This window comes from Wickerhamomyces ciferrii, contig 00048 (assembly GCF_000313485.1).
Source record: "Wickerhamomyces ciferrii WGS project CAIF00000000 data, strain NRRL Y-1031 F-60-10, contig 00048, whole genome shotgun sequence".
Lineage (NCBI taxonomy): Eukaryota > Fungi > Ascomycota > Saccharomycetes > Phaffomycetales > Wickerhamomycetaceae > Hansenula > Hansenula ciferrii.
In genome coordinates, this window is record NW_011887692.1 from 70,584 (window position 1) to 87,406 (window position 16,823).

At 30.3% G+C, this 16,823-nt stretch overlaps 10 protein-coding genes across 10 annotated transcripts; 3 read left to right on the top strand and 7 right to left on the bottom strand.

Annotated features, from left to right (window-relative positions):
- Positions 1-14: 14 nt before the first annotated feature.
- BAT1 (branched-chain-amino-acid transaminase BAT1) lies at positions 15-1,181 on the bottom strand (the record flags this gene model as incomplete). Its single annotated transcript, XM_011277311.1, has 1 exon — positions 15-1,181. One exon carries the CDS (start codon positions 1,179-1,181, stop codon positions 15-17), a length of 1,167 nt encoding a protein of 388 aa, XP_011275613.1.
- Positions 1,182-1,682: 501 nt separating this feature from the next.
- On the top strand, positions 1,683-2,342 carry FAU1 (5-formyltetrahydrofolate cyclo-ligase; the record flags this gene model as incomplete). The annotated part of the gene is made up of 1 exon (XM_011277312.1): positions 1,683-2,342. One exon carries the CDS (start codon positions 1,683-1,685, stop codon positions 2,340-2,342), a length of 660 nt encoding a protein of 219 aa, XP_011275614.1.
- Positions 2,343-2,418: 76 nt separating this feature from the next.
- On the bottom strand, positions 2,419-3,276 carry FMP10 (Fmp10p; the record flags this gene model as incomplete). The annotated part of the gene is made up of 1 exon (XM_011277313.1): positions 2,419-3,276. The coding sequence occupies one exon, from the start codon at positions 3,274-3,276 to the stop codon at positions 2,419-2,421; it is 858 nt and encodes a 285-aa protein (XP_011275615.1).
- Positions 3,277-3,514: 238 nt separating this feature from the next.
- Positions 3,515-4,960, top strand: SET5 (S-adenosylmethionine-dependent methyltransferase; the record flags this gene model as incomplete). The annotated part of the gene is made up of 1 exon (XM_011277314.1): positions 3,515-4,960. One exon carries the CDS (start codon positions 3,515-3,517, stop codon positions 4,958-4,960), a length of 1,446 nt encoding a protein of 481 aa, XP_011275616.1.
- A 271-nt stretch (positions 4,961-5,231) lies between these two features.
- On the bottom strand, positions 5,232-6,680 carry BN7_2094 (Transcription factor SKN7; the record flags this gene model as incomplete). Its single annotated transcript, XM_011277315.1, has 1 exon — positions 5,232-6,680. One exon carries the CDS (start codon positions 6,678-6,680, stop codon positions 5,232-5,234), a length of 1,449 nt encoding a protein of 482 aa, XP_011275617.1.
- Positions 6,681-7,646: 966 nt separating this feature from the next.
- On the bottom strand, positions 7,647-9,914 carry SCH9 (serine/threonine protein kinase SCH9; the record flags this gene model as incomplete). Its single annotated transcript, XM_011277316.1, has 1 exon — positions 7,647-9,914. One exon carries the CDS (start codon positions 9,912-9,914, stop codon positions 7,647-7,649), a length of 2,268 nt encoding a protein of 755 aa, XP_011275618.1.
- A 1,024-nt stretch (positions 9,915-10,938) lies between these two features.
- BN7_2096 (Tim17/Tim22/Tim23/Pmp24 family protein) lies at positions 10,939-11,571 on the bottom strand (the record flags this gene model as incomplete). The annotated part of the gene is made up of 1 exon (XM_011277317.1): positions 10,939-11,571. The coding sequence occupies one exon, from the start codon at positions 11,569-11,571 to the stop codon at positions 10,939-10,941; it is 633 nt and encodes a 210-aa protein (XP_011275619.1).
- A 225-nt stretch (positions 11,572-11,796) lies between these two features.
- BN7_2097 (putative MFS-type transporter) lies at positions 11,797-13,074 on the bottom strand (the record flags this gene model as incomplete). Its single annotated transcript, XM_011277318.1, has 1 exon — positions 11,797-13,074. One exon carries the CDS (start codon positions 13,072-13,074, stop codon positions 11,797-11,799), a length of 1,278 nt encoding a protein of 425 aa, XP_011275620.1.
- Positions 13,075-13,587: 513 nt separating this feature from the next.
- SMN1 (Smn1p) lies at positions 13,588-15,420 on the top strand (the record flags this gene model as incomplete). Its single annotated transcript, XM_011277319.1, has 1 exon — positions 13,588-15,420. One exon carries the CDS (start codon positions 13,588-13,590, stop codon positions 15,418-15,420), a length of 1,833 nt encoding a protein of 610 aa, XP_011275621.1.
- A 331-nt stretch (positions 15,421-15,751) lies between these two features.
- Positions 15,752-16,537, bottom strand: RPS4 (40S ribosomal protein eS4; the record flags this gene model as incomplete). Its single annotated transcript, XM_011277320.1, has 1 exon — positions 15,752-16,537. One exon carries the CDS (start codon positions 16,535-16,537, stop codon positions 15,752-15,754), a length of 786 nt encoding a protein of 261 aa, XP_011275622.1.
- Between the last annotated feature and the right edge of the window lie 286 nt (positions 16,538-16,823).

Genomic DNA, 16,823 nt, shown 5'->3' on the forward strand with positions numbered 1-16,823 from the left:
TATCATTTATAATTTTAATTTAAATCAGCAACAACACGACTCCAATTTTTATATTCTTCATCACCATATTGAATTTTAGAAATCCATTGAGCAACAGTATTTGTTAATTCACCAAATTGTTCACCTTCAACTAATGGAACGTTAATATCTTCACCGTTATAACCAATTTCTTTAATTGGAGAGACAACAGCAGCAGTACCAGCACCAAAAGCTTCAATTAATTCACCTTTTTTAGATTTTTCTGCAACTTCATAAATAGTGGTATAACGTTCATTAATTTCCCATTCATTTGGATCTAATCTTTCTCTTGCTAATTCTAAAATAGAATCTCTTGTAACACCTGGTAAAATAGTACCATCTAATGGAGCAGTAACTAATTCCTTTTTACCAGTAGTTGAATTTTTAAAAACAAAGAAAACATTCATAGTACCAACTTCAGTAATTGTTTTTTCTTCACCAAATAACCAAAGATTTTGTTGATAACCTCTTGAAGCAGCTTCTAATTGTGGTTTAATACATGGAGCATAATTAGCACCTAATTTTTTATCACCGACACCACCTGGCCAAGCTCTTGTAGCATAATCAGTAGCTTCTAATCTAACGGCTTTGAAACCAGTTGAATAGTAAGGACCAACAGGAGATGTAATGACATAAAGTAAAGCTTCAGAAGGAGTACCAACACCTAAACCAGCAGCAGTACCGATTAAAGTTGGTCTAATGTATAAAGAATAACCTTTATCTTTTGGAATCAAATGTTTATCTAATTTAATCAATTCACCAATTGATTTAATTAATTCTTCACCATCAAAAGTTGGTAAAACAATTCTATCAGCAGAATTATTCATTCTAATCATATTCTTATCAGGTCTAAACATTCTAATTTGATCATTTGAATCTCTATAAGCTTTTAAACCTTCAAATAATTCAAAAGCATAATGGAAAACACAAGCAGATGGATCTAAAGAAAGTGGACCATAAGGAATAATTTGTGGAGAAGCCCAACCTTCTTTATCATTCCATTTGATTTGTAACATATGATCAGTAAAAGTTTGACCAAATACTAATTGATCATTTGGTAAAGGTTGTTTTGGAGATGTGTTTTTAGTAATTTGTAATTTTGAAGCATCTAATTTAGCTAAATTTGAAGCTTTAGCAGAAGTATGGAATTGTGAAGAAGACATTTTCAATACTGATTTATTGAAAAAAGTCTTCATTTTGGTATAAAATTGTATGAAATGATTGTTTTTATATAATTTGTAATTTCCAAGTACAATTTCTCCAATATGAAACGGTTTTTTTTTTCTTGAGCTGAAAAGACACTTTTTTATAAAATTTTCAGTTTCCGATAAAATGTTTAATTAGCGCAGGAAATTAGTGATTACGGTAAACAACGGTTACACGGATAGGCAGAAGGCGGGAAGAGCTAGGCAGAGGGTAGACAGGGAGCTAGGCAGAAGGCTACCCAGAGCTAGACAGAGCTTCTTTCTGGCGTTAGCGGCAAGATCTCTAATGCCGGTTTCGCTCTTGAATACCAAATCTTATCAAAAGACATCAGAAACACTGCGTATTAAAGAGTCATAAAGAGTCATAATCATAAGCACAGTCATAAAGAGTCATAAAATTTAAGTGGAGAAACCAATAAGGTCATACAACTACTGTTCAAAAGAAAACTAAAGATCACAATGTCAAGTATTAAAGCTAGTAAACAATTACTAAGGAAAGATGTAATGTCAAAATTAAATTCTTTACCATATCAAGATATTATAGATCAATCAATTGAATCTTTAAATGTATTGCAAAGATTAAATATTTTCCAAAAATCTCAAAATGTTGGTATATTTATGAGTATGGATACTGAAATTCAAACTCAATTAATTATAAAAGAATCATTTGATCTAGGTAAAAATGTTTATTTACCTCATATAGCAAATATTAATAAATTAGATCACAACAATATTAAATTATTTAAAAAAGAACCAATGTATTTAATTTTTTATCAAATGGATAATTATGAAAGTGTATTAAATTTAGAACCAATAGGGAAATATAAATTAAAAGAACCAACTAAAGGTCAAGATCTTTTAGATGAATTGACTGGTAATACCCCATTAGATTTATTAATTATGCCAGGTGTTGCATTTACTTCAAAATTAGATAGATTAGGTCATGGAGGTGCATTTTATGATGATTTTATTAAAAGACATTTAATTAAATTTGGTTCAAAACCTTTTCTTTTAGGTATTGGTTTAGATGTTCAATTAGTTGATTCTTTACCAATTGAAAAACATGATGAACCATTAGATGGATTAATTATAAAAAATCAATTTTACAATAATGAATGATAATAATGAATGAATATATATATATATATATATATATATATATAAATGACTAATATAATATAACTTGAAGGTTAATTCAACGCTTTTCAAATATACCTAAACCTTGAACTAATAATTTACCATCTAAAGTTTCAATCTTACCATCAACTTTCCCATTATCATCTTTACATCTAATAACCAAAAAACTATTAGCAACAGTTGGGAATTTATATTGTAATTCAATTGATTTAGTCTTTATTGTATCAGGTTTATAAGATTCCATTGAATCTATATTAAATCCAATTGCAGAAGTTCTTTTCAAAATTTCATCCAATATAGTTGCTAATATACCTCCATGAACTAAAAATGGATAACCACAAAGTTTTTCTCCAACATGATATATTGAAATTGATTCTTTATCTTCTTTATTGAAAAATAATATTGGTTTAATTGCAAATCCACCTGGTGTTGATAATGTACCACTTGTTAAAATTTGATTTAATGTATTTGAATCAACATAATTCCATGCTCTAATTGATTGATATTTTGGATTTGAAATTAAACTTTTATATAATGATAAATTTTGTAATTCTTGCTCTAATTCATTTTGATAAATTATTGCTTCTTCAGTATTTGGTTTTGGTAATTTTTCACTTATTAAAAATTTAGCAATTGAACTAATTGGAATGAATTGAGCAGTAGCTATACCTAAGATCAAAGATGCAATATAATAAGGTGCATTTGATGATTTGGAATTCTTGGAGTCATTACCATCAGATCTTGAACCATTGGAGCCATTTGAGCCATTGGAACCATTATTTGAACTTGAATTGATATTTGGATCTATAGATGTGGAGGTGGTACTCTTTACAGAATTGAACCGCACAAAGTTGTAACCAATGGTTCTTTTGGAACCCACTAAACGAGCACTGGATTTGACACTTCTCATGAACATCACTAACCAATCAATTCTTTCAACTTTTCAATCTTTTAGTATAAAATCCACCAAAAGATCTTTTTGTTCTAATTGATATTGGTTTCTTGTTTCCTTGTGGGTCAAAAAGTCAGAAAATCGAGACCTTCCCCCGCGAAATCTAAAGTTTTTCCACCTCATCAATTTTTAAATAGTCCGAAGACCACTAAAACAAAACTTTTCAAAGAGTATTAAAGAATCGAAGTTTCAATCAATAATAATGCCTGTACCCAATATTGAGATCTTGCAAATTAATGACAAAGAGGAAACACCTCAGTCCACTGAACCAGAAATTCCTCATGAACGTCGTATTGTCGAAGCTGTTATTAAATTATGGAAAGATGATTCTGCTAATGAAGATTTAGGTATTGGTAAATTACATCTTTTAGTTAAAAATGATCATCCAAATTGGTCCTTAAGTGAAAAAAGATTGAAAACTGTATTGAAAAGTTATAATTTACTTAATAGTGCTCAACAATATACTTATGCAAATGAAATCACTTCAAAAGAAACTCCAGATATAAATCTACCCAAAAATATTAGATTACAATTTACTAAAAATAGAGGTAAAGGTCTTTATTCAACAAATCTTTTCAAAGAAGGTGATTTAATTTGGGAGGAAAAAACCCCATTATTTTTCATTCCACCTTTAGATCGTGTTAATCTAATTGCAAATTCAAAAGCTTGTACTTATTGTGGTTCTTTAATTTCTTCAAATAATTCTTCAAGATCAGTTTTAAAAGGTCTTGATTGTAATGTTTGTCGTGATGTTTGGTGTTCACAATTTTGTAAAAAAAATGATAAAGTTCATCAATTATTAAAACATAATGTTTATCATGATGATCCAAAAAAGCAAAATTCCAAAAAGCAAATTATTTCTTCAAATTGGATTAAATATGAAAAATTTTGTCAAGAAAATAAATGGAATGCTGCTTTTGCAATTGGATTAATTCATAGTTATATTATTACTGATAAATCTGGTGTCTTGGCTAAACAATTTGATGCAATGGCTAAAGTTCGTCAAGATATTAGATATAAAGCTATTGATTCTTCTGGTATTGGTGCAAGTTTTGATAATAATAATAATGGTGGTGGTGCTTTATTTGTTAAGGAACAACAAGAATCTCTTTGGAAACAAGGTTTTGAATTATTTAATTCAATTTTCCCAATAAATCAAATTTCTTATGAAGAATTTTTAACTAATTTAGGTACTTATAATATTAATAATATTGATGGTTCATTATTTTTAATTCAATCTCATTTAAATCATAATTGTGATCCAAATGTTCGTGTTAAATTTGGTGAAAAAAAAACTGATGGTATTAAAGTTTATGCTAAAAGAGATATTAAAGCAAATGAAGAATTAACTACAAGTTATGTTAATCCTTCTCATTCTTTAAATCAAAGATTAAGAGAACTTAGAGTTAATTGGGGATTTATTTGTAATTGTAAAAAATGTAAAGATGATTCAAAAATTATTCAAAGGAAAAAATCAAATGAAGCTTCTTCAAATCAAAGTAAAGCTGATGTTAAAAAATTTTTAAATGAAAATCATGATGGTGAAGAATTTGAAATAGAAACACCAATAATTAATGGTGAAGAAAGATCAAGAAGAAAATCTGTTAGATTTGATGAAAAAGTTGTTGCAGTTAACAATGAATCATAAATTATGATTTAAATCTACAATAGATCACATTTACGTATAGTACATAATATTAAGGATACCAATATTGTATTTAAAATTGTTCAGCAAGTTGTAATTTAATTAATACCATATAGTAACAAACACTAAACACTAAAATTTTTTGATTATCAAACAAAGACCCTGAAAAACTTAAAAAAATATGAAAAAGAAAAAGAAAAAGAATAGTAAAGAACTAAATGAGAAAACAAATATATAACAGAGAATGACAATAATAACAATATTAGTTTTTATATCAGACTTTTTGCTTTTTTAAAAAGGGTTCATTATCATTGTGGTTTGGTTGTGAAGGTTGTTGTTGTTGTGATTGCTGCTGTTGTTGTTGTTGTTGTTGCTGCTGTTGAGCTTGTTGTTGAGCTTGTGTTTGATACATAAGCGGTACCCTTGTGCTTAAATATTTTTGTAGCATCAAATATAAATCATCTTTTGTAAAAGGTTTTGCTAAAATATCATTCATACCATGTTGTAAATATGAAACAAGATCTTGTTCATTAATATTACCAGTCATTGCAATGATAGGTGTTTGTGGATCAAAACTTCTAACAATTGATGTTGCAGTTGCACCATCTAAATTTGGCATAACAATATCCATGAAAACAATATCATATTTAGAATTTTCTAAAGCTGAAATTGCAGTTAAACCATCTGTTGCAACTTGAACTGTACAACCATATTTAAGTAAGAATTTTTGACATAATTGAATACAAACAGCATCATCTTCAACAAATAAAACATGGAAACCTGGTCTTAAAGGTTTTGGAGGTGATTGTGTTTGTGAAGGTGGACGATCAACAGTATCTTGTGTGATTTGTTGTGTAGCTGGTTGATGTGGTTGATGTGGTTGAGGCTGCTGAGGCTGCTGAGGTTGTTGTTGCTGTTGCTGTTGCTGTTGCTGTTGTTGCTCTTGTGGTAAGCCTAGTAATTGTTGATGTTGATGATGTGCTTCATGAGTTGGTGGTGGTTGTAAAACCGGTGAATCAATTGGTGGTAAGTCCAATTGAGGTAATTTTATACCATTTGAAGCAAGACAATTTACTAAACTTGATATACTTCTGAAATAACGATCATTTGTATTTTTCAACGTTATAATTGATTCAATAACTGTAGTATATTTAGAATTCATTAATTTTAATTCATCTGCAAGATTTTTTTGATCATTTTTCAATTTTGATACAGTATCTTCTAATTTATTAATGGTTTCATTACTATTAGTTTCTTCACTTGATCTTTTTTGAGCTGGACCTTTTCTTTTGATTGTTTCTAATGCTTCACGATCATGTTTTCTAAAATCAGGATGTTTAAATTCCCAAGCACCATCACCATATTCATTCATTTGTTTTTCTTCATTTGATAATTTAACTTTATGGAAATCATATTTATTTAATTGACGAACAAAACTTGCAAAATTTGAATGTTTAAAATGCTTTGGTAATATTTCTTTTGTAAATTCATTGGTATCCAGCACCACAAATGAATCACCTTTAGTTGTCCATCTAACAATTTTATCATAATCATTTTCCTCCAACATTAAAAATAACTTCTTTACAAAATCTGTTGAACCAGAAGTTGTTGATGATGCATTAGTTAAAGGTATTCCAAGAGAAGCATTCAAACTAATTGATCCATGTGTACTATCTCCACTTTTAGATTCTGGTGTGGTTTCACTTTTAGTTCTTGGAGCCATCTTTAAACTGAAATTAAATTAAAACTCCTGTATATACAACTCAAAACTTTTGATTTAAAAACCACTTTTGTTATTGCATTCGTTTTATTAGTGTAAGAAATGATGGATGTTTCAATTAGGATAATTGATAACAATGGATGAAGAAGTAAAGTTATCTCTTGAATTAATTTCTTATTACTTATGAAACTGGTTATAACTTTGATTACCTGATCAGACGATATTTGTCTTTAATTTTTTTTTTCTCACTCTTTTGATCGCCTCCACTATTATTGGATTACTAAATTGTGTACCTGAATAACAATGTTCTGGATCTAAACTTTGAATCAGTCTGAATTAGCTGTGTCGTTTGGTTCAAATGTGTGATTTTAAAATTTCAAATGAGGTGCTGAAATTTATGTTTATTTATAACCAGAATTGCACTTTTAATTTTAATGCTGCTTCTGTTCAAAATTTGTCTCATTGTGAAATGTTGAACTAATTTTTTTGCTTTCGGAACTTCGCCCAAAACGGACAAATTGCATAGGGGACACACAGGTACCATTGAGAATTCGCGAGTACATACAAATTATTAAATTAATAAACGTTAATATAATAAATTAAAAAACTATTCTTTAATATGAATAGTGCTATATATAATGTATATAAGATTCTCTAGATCATCTAAAATATAGTAACAATTAGTGGTGGAAAATCATAGTAAAAAACACACAAAGGGACCAAAATAAAGTAATAATAGGTAAAGAAACAAGAAAAAAAAAATAACACCAGTTCAATTATCATGACAATATGAAAATGAATAAAATAGCAAGTTAAAAAGGAAATAATGTTGATTTTGTAAAAGATTATGAAATAAAAAGTTTTAAAAAACCTTATGGAAACCCAATCCAAAAATGATTTAAATGCAAATATATGTGTATGTATCAAGATGCTAAAAATGAATAAAAGAAGAAGATCAAGAATAATTAATCACAGATCAAATTGACCATTAACAAATTGATCATCCATTTCTTGATCTCCATCATGATCAACAAAATTTCCTTCATCAATATCATCATCTTCTTCATCATCTTCAATAACATCTTCTGTTGGAGGTAAATGTGGATTACCTGGAATAAATGATCCAAATTCTTTAAAACCAGCTTGTTGAGCTCTTTTATTATGGAAATCTTCCATTGTTGATTCATCAACAAATGTAAATCCTTTAAAATTTGCTTGAACCCCAGGACTTAAAGGTGTAGATGCTAAATGAAATTGTTTATTTATAACTGATGCACTTGTATTTGTAAATTCTGGATCAAAATTTGATGTATCTGTTTCTGATGATAAATGTGGTTTAAAAGGTGGTGGAACTTTTTTAGTTGTTAAAGCTTCCCAATCAACATCATGGAAAAATGGATGTGCTTTTAATTCTCTTGCATCATTTTGTGAACCTAATCTATGTTTTGGATTTCTATTTAATAACCCTTTAACAAACGAGCGACCTTCTGGACTTAAAACTTCCTTTGGGAAACGAACTTTACCAAATGCAATATTTTTATACATTTGTTGAGTATTATCAGCATAAAATGGTGACCAACCACAACACATTTCAAAAATTAAAACACCTAATGACCAAAAATCAACCATTTTAGTATAACCAGCTTCATCTAATAAAACTTCTGGAGCTAAATATTCTGTTGTACCACAAAAGGTATTTGTTGTATCACCAGTTGATAAATCTGCTTTTGATAATCCAAAATCACATAATGCAATATGTCCATTAGCATCCAATAAAATATTTTCTGGTTTTAAATCTCTATAAACAATTCCATTATCATGTAAATGTTCTAATGATAAAACTAATTCTGCAATATAAAATTTTGCACGATCTTCAGCAAATCTACCTTCTTTTTGTAAATGCCAAAATAATTCACCACCACTCATATAATCTGTAACTAAATAAAGATCTGCTGGTGTTTGGAATGAAAATTTTAATCCAACAATAAATGGAGATGAAGCACCTGCTGTTCTAACTAAAATATTACGTTCACCAATTGTATGTGCAATTTCCTTTTTACGAACAATCACTTTTTTAGATAAAACTTTCATAGCATAAATACGATCTGTATCAATTTTTCTAACTTGGAAAACTTGACCAAATGTACCTTTACCTAATAATCTTAAAACTTCAAAATCTGTTGGACCATATTGTTTCTTTCTTGTTATTGAATAATCCCAACTGACTTTAATTTCACCATCAATATTTTCACCATCAACTCTTGATTCTAATTTATACCATTCAACATTTTTATGATTTGATAAAGTTGTTGGTCTTAATCTTACATGACCTAAGAAAGTTTCATCTGAATCATAAACAGAAATATCTAATTCTGAATGAGAACCAATGACATCAAATATTGTTTCATGATGCCATACAGGATTTGAATTATTTGATAATTCTTGAGAATCAGCCAAATTTGATGAAGATGGATAATTATATCTTTGTCTATTCAAAAATTGAGATGATGATTGTCTTGAATATAAAGGTCTTTTACTTGCTGCAGGTATAGATTTATCCCTTTTACTCAAACCATTTGTATTATAACGATTTTTATCAATCGAAGCTGGATGATTGTCAACACTTTCAGGACCATGAGTAATAAATTCTGAACTCTCAAAAGTACAAACCACATAGGGTTGTGCGTTTGAAGATCTTGTTAATAAATTTTTAGCTTCAATGATATTAACTCTTAATTTACCTCTTGGAATAGCACCACCATTTTGTGCTGATGTATTGTTATTAGTGACATCTAGATGATTTGAAGTAATTACTTTTGGTGAAGATAATTCATTATTATTATTTTTGGTATTATTAGAAATTGGAGAAGTTGGAGTTGGACTAGTAGTTGAACGTTGGGAATTTGGTTTGGTACTATTGTTTGTAGTTGCAACTTGTGATAAGACTTCCTGTGGTTGATATTGGTTAGATTTGGTTGTAGTTCCGTAGACGAATGAATTGTCACTTAAGGCAGTAGTTGGATTTGACGTGTGTTGGAAATTAGGGAAAAGTGTACCCGATGAAGACATTGATTGAGATTTGTAGTCATTTGCATGTTCAGCATCAATATTTGGTTGTTCTGATTGTACTTGTTCTTGTGTTTGTTGTTGATTAATGACTTGTGATCTTTCGTTTGAAACTTTAGGATTTTGATGGAATCCACCAAAGCCAAATAATGATTTTGCAAAATCAACCATCACTTGGGGAAATTCTCAGTATATTAAAAGCTTCAATTGAGTTTAAGTTTTAAATTATAAAAGTTTATTGAATAATGCGATGTAAATTTTTGTTCTTGTTTTTGAAATTATTTACTGATCAAATTTTGTTATAATATAATCTTAAAATTTTTTGGATATGACAATTTTATAGCTTGCAACAATAGTAAATTCTTTTATCAAAATGTACTAAGTCTAAAACAAAACTGTTAGTTTTCTCTGACATAAATTATAAACTATGGGAGAAATCAAATTATCAAGTGGTTGTGAGGTTCAAAGCTGGATTCTATAATAAAGTCCTTATTATACCAATATCATGATCAGCACTCCACCAACCGTTTAAAACAACTCCAAACCCCCACCATGAAAAACTGACTTTCCACATCCATTGAATACGTACATTTTAATAACCTTTGATTCACTCCTACCAACAACCTTTAACTCTCAAAAAATCCTTTGTTTGAATTGAAGAAACAAGATTGAATGTTTGTGTTTAATTAAGATTCTTCGCTATCAGTTCAAAGGCAAATTTGATTTTTTTTTATTATTTTTTTGGCAGAAGAAACGTAGGGAAAAAAAAAAGAAAAACTTGGATTACATCAGCAATATCAATAGTAAATATCATGATGATTTGTACCTTAAATGAGATATCTATGAAACGTATTAAACTTGTAAGTTGGTAGTTGGTTATTCAATTCTTCGATATTAATATTACTTATCAGATTCATGTTGATCTACATACAAACAGTGTGTTCTTCACTACATAGTTCAACAATATGACATCTGATGCTGACAAAACACATAATGTAAAATATCTCCGAACTGACTGGCTACAATTATTCTGATGAAGCTCACGATAATATGACCATGTATTGTTTATATAGGAAATCATCAATGATCTGTAATATAATATACTCGAATAAATAAAAGAATAAATAGTTAATAAATAATAAATAAATAATATAAATAAATAAGTTAGTAGTTACGTCAAAAGAAGCAATTAAATTTATCTTCTATCCCATGCATCTCCTAAAAATTCTTTGGTATGTGACAAAGGTCTTCTTCTAACAACTTCCCAAAATCCTTGTTTGAACTCTTCATCACCATTGGAGTTTTGTTCACGAACTAATCCACTGTCAATACCTTTACCACGCGCATTAATTGCATTGTTTTCAGTACCTAAAAGTCCACCAGACCAACGAAGTAATCCACCTAATAAACCTAAAGCTAATCCAGTACCCAATGAAGCACTTAAACTTTTTTTAAAAGATCCCAAAATTGCACCAGATATTGCACCAGATAGTACATCATTCTTGTAGTCATTCTTTTCTCTAAGGTTAGATATAGCTGCGTAACTAAATTGATATGAAGTTATAACTGCTGTAATTGCACCCCATAATCTACCATGTTTAGTGACAATACCTGATATATGTTTAGAATCATTACTTATAGCATTTCTGGTAGCAGCGGCAAGAAGACCAACAGTAGCAGAATAACAAAATGCCCCTTTAGTTAAACTTGAAGTATCTAATGGCTCATAAGGTTCTTCTTTGTTGAAAAATGGTGTTGGATACTTGATTGGTAAACGACCATTTTGTGATGCTGTGACTTCATCAACCGTGGATTCTTGTTGTGTCATTGTTGAAAACTAAGAACTATATTATAGTGATGTATTAGTTGATGTTGTGGTGCAACTTTCATCCCTTTTCTAGTTAATCTTTTTTTTTTTTTTTTTTTTTCAAGATGAAGTCTGGAGAAACTTGAATTCGCGCGTTATATTATACAATACATATCTAGCATGTTCATGAATTAACTACTATATAGGCATTTAGAGTTATATAATTGATTGAATGTTTAAATGAATCTATAAAAGTTTAACTGTGCTTTTAGATCTGATCTTTGCACCATATCTGCGGAAAAAATATGGAATGGAAACCATCCCCAATGCTATAAACCCTATTAAACTCGATCCCCATTGAATTCCTAAATTTTCAAATAACTGCTTTGAAAACAATGGGAAGCTTGCAGCTGCAACAGATCTAGCAAATGTATTAGCTGCAATTGCAGAAGCTGAATATTTCGTATAAACATCAACAAGATAATTCAAATTACCTTGAAACACAGTCAAAAACCCAACCCCAAATAGAAAAATACCCAAACAAGGAACAATCCAATGTATAGAATTGTCAGAAGTCCAGCCAAACATAAACAAACCCACAGGAATAAGCCAGGCAGTATATATCATAACTGAAAACCTTTCTTCTGGTATTGCTTTCCCATCATTTTTTGCAACTTTTTTAGCATAATCATTAGTCCCAATAATCTGTAGAAGACAACCTAAACAAATACCTAAAAATAATGCAAAATTTGGTAATGTTGAAATTGTTCCTGTCCAACCTCTTGATATATTAAAAGCATCTGCTATTGTTGTTATAAATAAGTATAATATAGCGTATGTATAACTTGCAAATAACACAATAAATGCCACTATTGGTGTTATCAACATTTTAAATGGTCGTAATAGGTGAACGTGTATAAACTCTTCAGTAGTTAATTTCCATTCGTCATGTTTTGCATGAATACTCCATTTCCCTGATTTTATTCTCATATGTTTTGCTAATCTTGCTAGTACAATAGGTTCATACGTTTCTTGAGACAAATATGCAGTCAATAAGCATAAAGTTAAGCTCACTAAACCTGAAAAATATTGGGGGATCCTCCATGCACTTTGCTCATTTTCAGCGTACATTAATAAAGAGCTTATAGTTGGACCAAAGGCAACACCACCAGCAACAAATAGCGAATAAACAGCAAGTGCTGAACCTCTTTCAGCAGGATTCCATAGATCTGCTAAAACACCACCAGAAGAAACAATTGGAGCACCAGCGAAAAAACCTGAAAAAAATCTACAAATCATCATACTTGCAACATTATAAGTACTTGCTGTTGCGAAAGTGAAAATTGAAGATATGAACAAAGGAATCAATACACCAGATTTTCTACCATAAACTTCTGATACTGGTCCAAATATCATTGGACCCAATGCTATACCTAACAAATATAAAGTTGTTGTTAATAATGTAATCTCTCTCCCGACACCAAATTCTGCTTTAATCAACTCAGGAAATCTAGCCGCAGCCATTGTGGTTGAGTTTAATTGTGCACAAAGTGTGATAGCACCATAAGTACCAGTATAAATGCATTTAGTTTTCCATGTCCAGTTCTTTGGTTTTTTCTAGCTAGAATTATCAAATTGTAATAAACCAGAATCATCCAAGGTGAAATTTTCATGAAATTTTTCATAATTCAAAATTGAGCTGATGTCCGCTAATTCAATATCTATCGATGCAGATTCAAGATCACCATTTTTGGGCTTCATTGTTGAATATGGGATTTTTTTTTTCAAGTTGTTTATTAATCATTATAATAGAAGTAGGAACTAGGTACATACTTTATGATCAATAATTATCATTCAACAATTTTTTCGAAGTAGGAATTGCGTATCGGAGTTGGTACCACATTAGGAAATTACTCCGGATCACGAAAATCAAGTTATAGATTATATAAACAAATCAAATTCAAAGCGAATGTTTAAGTTACTCATTAATCAGCTATTTGTCTTTTTATATCATTTAAGCTCCTGACATCTGATAATATGGATATGATTCTGGCTTTAAGGTTCTTGCAATTGCTGACTGGAGCAGTGGCTTTCATGATACAACAGCAACCACATATCTCTCCTCCAAAGAATTCACATTTTAGGGATCTAGTTTGGGGTGACTTGAACTTTATTCATACTACTGATACACACGGCTGGCTAGCTGGACATTTAAATCAAAAGCAGTATAGTGCTGATTGGGGTGATTTTATTTCTTTCACTACTAATTTACATGAAATTGCCAATGCAAAGGGCAAAGATTTATTATTGATTGATACAGGGGATAAACACGATGGTAATGGATTGAGTGATGCAACAAGACCAAATGGAAGAAAATCCACACCAATATTCAATAAACAAAATTACGATCTAGTAACTATTGGAAACCACGAACTATATTATGAGGATTATTCAATTCAAGAGTTTGAAGTCTCCGTAAAACGATATGGTGAACATTATGTTAGTTCAAATGTGGAATTTAAAACAGACAATGGTCAATGGCAACCATTTGGTTCAAAATATAGATACTTCGAAACTAAAAACCAGCGCTACAGGGTTCTATCGCTCTCATTTTTGTTTGACTTTAAAAGATTTAATTCAAGAACTAAAGTATTCCCAATAAAAGAAGCTATCGAGCAAAATTGGTTTAAAAATGTTACATCAACTTTTACACAGGATGATTTAGACTTTATTATCATTTTTGGTCATATACCTGTTACAGATCTTGAACATGAAGAGCTATTATACCTACATATTCGATTAAGACGTATTTATCCAAAGTTAATTATTCATTATTTTGGAGGTCATTCTCATATTAGAGATTATTCTATTTTAGATCATAAAGCTGCAGGATTACAAAGTGGTAGATATTGTGAAACAGTAGGTTGGGCTTCAGTCAATATTACAGATTACGATCATCCAAAATTCACAAGAAAATATATTGATTTCAATAGAGAAAGTTTCATTCATCACTCATTCAAGAGTAAAAGTAATTTTGATACGGATGAAGGCCTCGAGGTTTCCAGATTAATAAAAGATACTAGGAAAAAATTGAACTTAACATTTAGTTTTGGTTACGTTCCAAAAAATTACATGTTGAATGAGCACCAATATGGGCACCCTACTAACCTTTATACATTTTTGAATAGCTCAATTTTACCAACTTTAGAAAATACAATTGACCGGGACGTTACCAAAACAAATAGAATAATTCTAATCAATTCAGGAAGCATACGTTACGACCTTTATAAAGGCAACTTTACTACCGATACACAATTCACAATATCCCCTTTTGAAAATAGCTGGAATTTCATTAAATTACACAAAGATTTGGCCTTTAGACTTGAATCATATTTGAACGATCAAGCATTTTTCATGACAACAAATGAGCTGGCATCACCGGAGAAAACTACTATTGGGTTTAAGCTTGAACAACGAGATAAATTTGACCAATTATTAATAGATCAAAAGCAGAGTCACGTCAAAGTACCACACCATTCTTGTCCTTTTGTTAAAGAATCCTATTTGAAAAAAGGCCAAACAACTTCGGATGATTTAGGTTGTAATGGGGATGATGTTTCGCATAACTCCATTCAATATCATCCTTCACCAAACGTGGTTCAGACTTATCAAGAATTTGTACCAGGTAAAGAAGATGTAGATGTCGTATTCTACAGCTTCATTGAACCATATTTGATTTCAGCTATCAATCTTTTGAATCATCGTCATAAAGTACTTGAAAGAAATATTACAAGTAGTGATATCCAATATTATGGAGGTGAAAGTACAGGGACATTGTTGCGCCAATACGTCCAAAATCATTGGTCATGATAATCTAATGAATCCGAATAACCTACAATATATGAAACATAAGTTATTTTACACTTTTAATATTTGTTTTTTTTTGATCTCATTTAAACAGAACGACAACAATAAGCTGTCAACCATAACAATATACAATTGCACAACCTTACCTTTTCAATTAGATCATAAAAAAAGATAATGATTGATACAAAATCATTAAAATGAGACGATTTGAAAAAGACATAACAAACCGACCCATTATGAAAAAACTTCTTCGCTATTCCCCCCTTTATAATATTTTTGCTTTATATTGATTTTTTGAATAATGACTCTAACGTTAGAAAAATCCTCATTTAATTTATAAACCTGATTGAGCTCTTCTTCTGTCACGTTCTTCAGAAATTGATAATTTGATACCTTTACCTTTTGGTAATGAAATGTATGGTTTACCTGGTTCACCAATAACGAAAACGTTTTGTAATCTGGTGACGAAAGTGTTTTCTAAAGAATCTTTAATATGAACTAAATCAAAACCACCTTCATGACGTTCACGGTGAGTAATAACACCAACACGACCCAAGTTACGACCACCAGTAACATAGACCAATTTACCAGTGTCAAATTTGATGAAATCTGAAATCTTACCTGATTCTAAGTCAATTTTAACAGTATCGTTGATTTTGATAGCTGGATCTGGATAACGAATAGTTCTACCATCATGAGTAACAACGTATGGAACACCTCTTTTACCTAAAGCAACTTGTTTAACTTTACCTAATTTGTATGAAGCTTCTTCATCAGAGATTCTGTGAACAGCAAATCTACCTTTAACATCGTAGACTAATCTGAAGTTTTCATTTGTAGCTTCTAATGTAATAACATCCATGAAACCGGCTGGGAAAGTAGCATCAGTTCTAACTTTACCATCAACTTTAACATGACGTTGCATTAAGATAGCTTTAACTTCACGACCGTTCAAAGCATATTTAAGACGGTTTCTTAAAAAGACAATTAATGGTAATGATTCTCTTAATTTGTGTGGACCAGCTGAAGGACGTGGAGCATAAGTACCACTTAACTTGTCCAACATCCAGTGGGATGGAGCTGCTAATCTTTTAAGATGTTTCTTTGGACCTCTAGCCATTTTTGATGAGTTGATATAAGGTCTTTAATCAAGATTGTTAACTAAAGAAACCAAGTTTTGATGTTTAATTTTACCGTAGTGAAAAAAGAGTTGATTTTTTTTTCACCATACAAACTGTGTAACTGCACATACTCTCAGGCTTCAAAGATGGGCGCGCTCAAAATAGACCCGACAAATATTGACAGACAAAAGTTATGTTTTTCAAACGCACATTATTATTTTCTGACCAGTTCCCCAACATGAAAACTCCGAACACCAACTTTTTCAGCTGTATGAAAAGACAGTC